Here is a 1,625-nt window from a genome sequence, read left to right on the forward strand (position 1 = left end):
TAATATAATGAAAACTAAATCTATATTGGATCAACCACTTACTGTAATACCCATGTTTCTTTGATTCCCAGGTAGAACCAGGAACTTGAGTTTAATATGTTTTAGGTTTATACTTGATTTTAGAAACTGTTATTCAAAGGAATTGTCTTTTCCATATAATGGTAGTCCTAAAAAATAATTAAATATTGTTTCATTTCTGGGAGAGATACTGGGTTCATTGGTGGTGGAGAATGGAGACTGGTGGAGGGATGGGCTCACGAACAATTTATGAGGGAAACGCAAGCATGAAAATGTGTAAATCTGTAACTGTAATCTCACAGTGACTCATTAATTAAAAAATAAAAAATAAAAATTAAATTAAATTAATTTTTTTAAAAAAAATTGTTTCATTTCTCATTCCATCCCCAAAGAGATGAATTTCCAAACTCTTTCATGGCTCCTGGAAACTTCACTTGGGTCACAGAGTTCATCCTTGCTGGTGTCTCCAACCGTCCAGACCTTCAGATTCCTCTCTTCTTCATTTTCTTGCTCATCTATGGACTGACCCTGGCAGGGAACATGGGCATCATCATCCTCACCAGCGTGGACTCCCGACTTCAGACCCCCATGTACTTTTTCCTCCGGCATCTGGCTATCATCAATTTTGGAAACTCTACTGTCATTGCCCCTAAAATGCTGAACAATTTCTTAGTAAAGAAGAAAACCATCTCCTACTATGAATGTGCCACTCAGTTGGGTGTGTTCTTGATTTTTATTGTGTCTGAGGTTTGCATGCTAGCTGTGATGGCCTATGACCGCTATGTGGCCATCTGTAATCCCTTGCTCTACATGGTGGTGGTATCTCGGCGAGTCTGCCTTCTACTAGTATCCCTTACATACTTCTACGCTGTCTCCACTTCTATTGTGGCTTCATACAGCGTATTCTCTGTGACATACTGCTCTTCCAATGTAATCAACCATTTTTTCTGCGACATTGCTCCTCTCTTAACATTGTCTTGCTCTGATACTTCCTTTCCAGAAATAGTAGTTTTTATATCTGCAGGCACCAATTTGGTTATTTCCATGACCACGGTGATAGTTTCTTATTTCAATATAGTTCTGTCCATTCTCAGAATGCGTTCAGCAGAAGGAAGGAAAAAAGCCTTTTCCACTTGTGCCTCACATATCATGGCAGTGACGGTATTCTATGGGACACTTCTGTTCATGTATGTACAGCCTCAGACCAGTCATTCACTAGACACTGATAAAATGGCTTCTGTGTTTTATACACTGGTGATCCCCATGCTGAATCCAATGATCTACAGTCTGCGGAATAAGGATGTAAAGGATGCTTTAAATAGATTTATGACAAATTTATGTTCTTTAAAATAAAAAAAGTCATTTTAGATCTCCTTAGGTAAATGAAGAAGTAGTTCAGATAGAACTGTGAACATGTCAGAAGGAAAGCGAGGATTAAATAAAGACTTAAATTATGAAGAGTTCATATGGGAGCAGGTAAATTCAAAACTAACTGAAATTCTTAGATATATGCAGTTAATGTCGAAGCCAAAAATTATCTACAATTTTGCCAATGAATTTGAAAATAGGCTGAAAAGAATATTCAGGACTTGGGTGAGACATACGTT

General features: G+C 37.6%; 1 protein-coding gene across 1 annotated transcript; it reads left to right on the forward strand.

Annotated features, from left to right (window-relative positions):
* The first annotated feature begins 432 nt into the window (after positions 1-432).
* Positions 433-1,371, forward strand: LOC101558929 (olfactory receptor 8J3-like). The gene has a single exon (XM_004620421.2). It carries the CDS (start codon positions 433-435, stop codon positions 1,369-1,371), a length of 939 nt encoding a protein of 312 aa, XP_004620478.2.
* The last annotated feature ends 254 nt before the right edge of the window (positions 1,372-1,625 follow it).

The sequence above is a fragment of the Sorex araneus genome, chromosome 6, assembly GCF_027595985.1.
Source record: "Sorex araneus isolate mSorAra2 chromosome 6, mSorAra2.pri, whole genome shotgun sequence".
Classification (NCBI taxonomy): domain Eukaryota; kingdom Metazoa; phylum Chordata; class Mammalia; order Eulipotyphla; family Soricidae; genus Sorex; species Sorex araneus.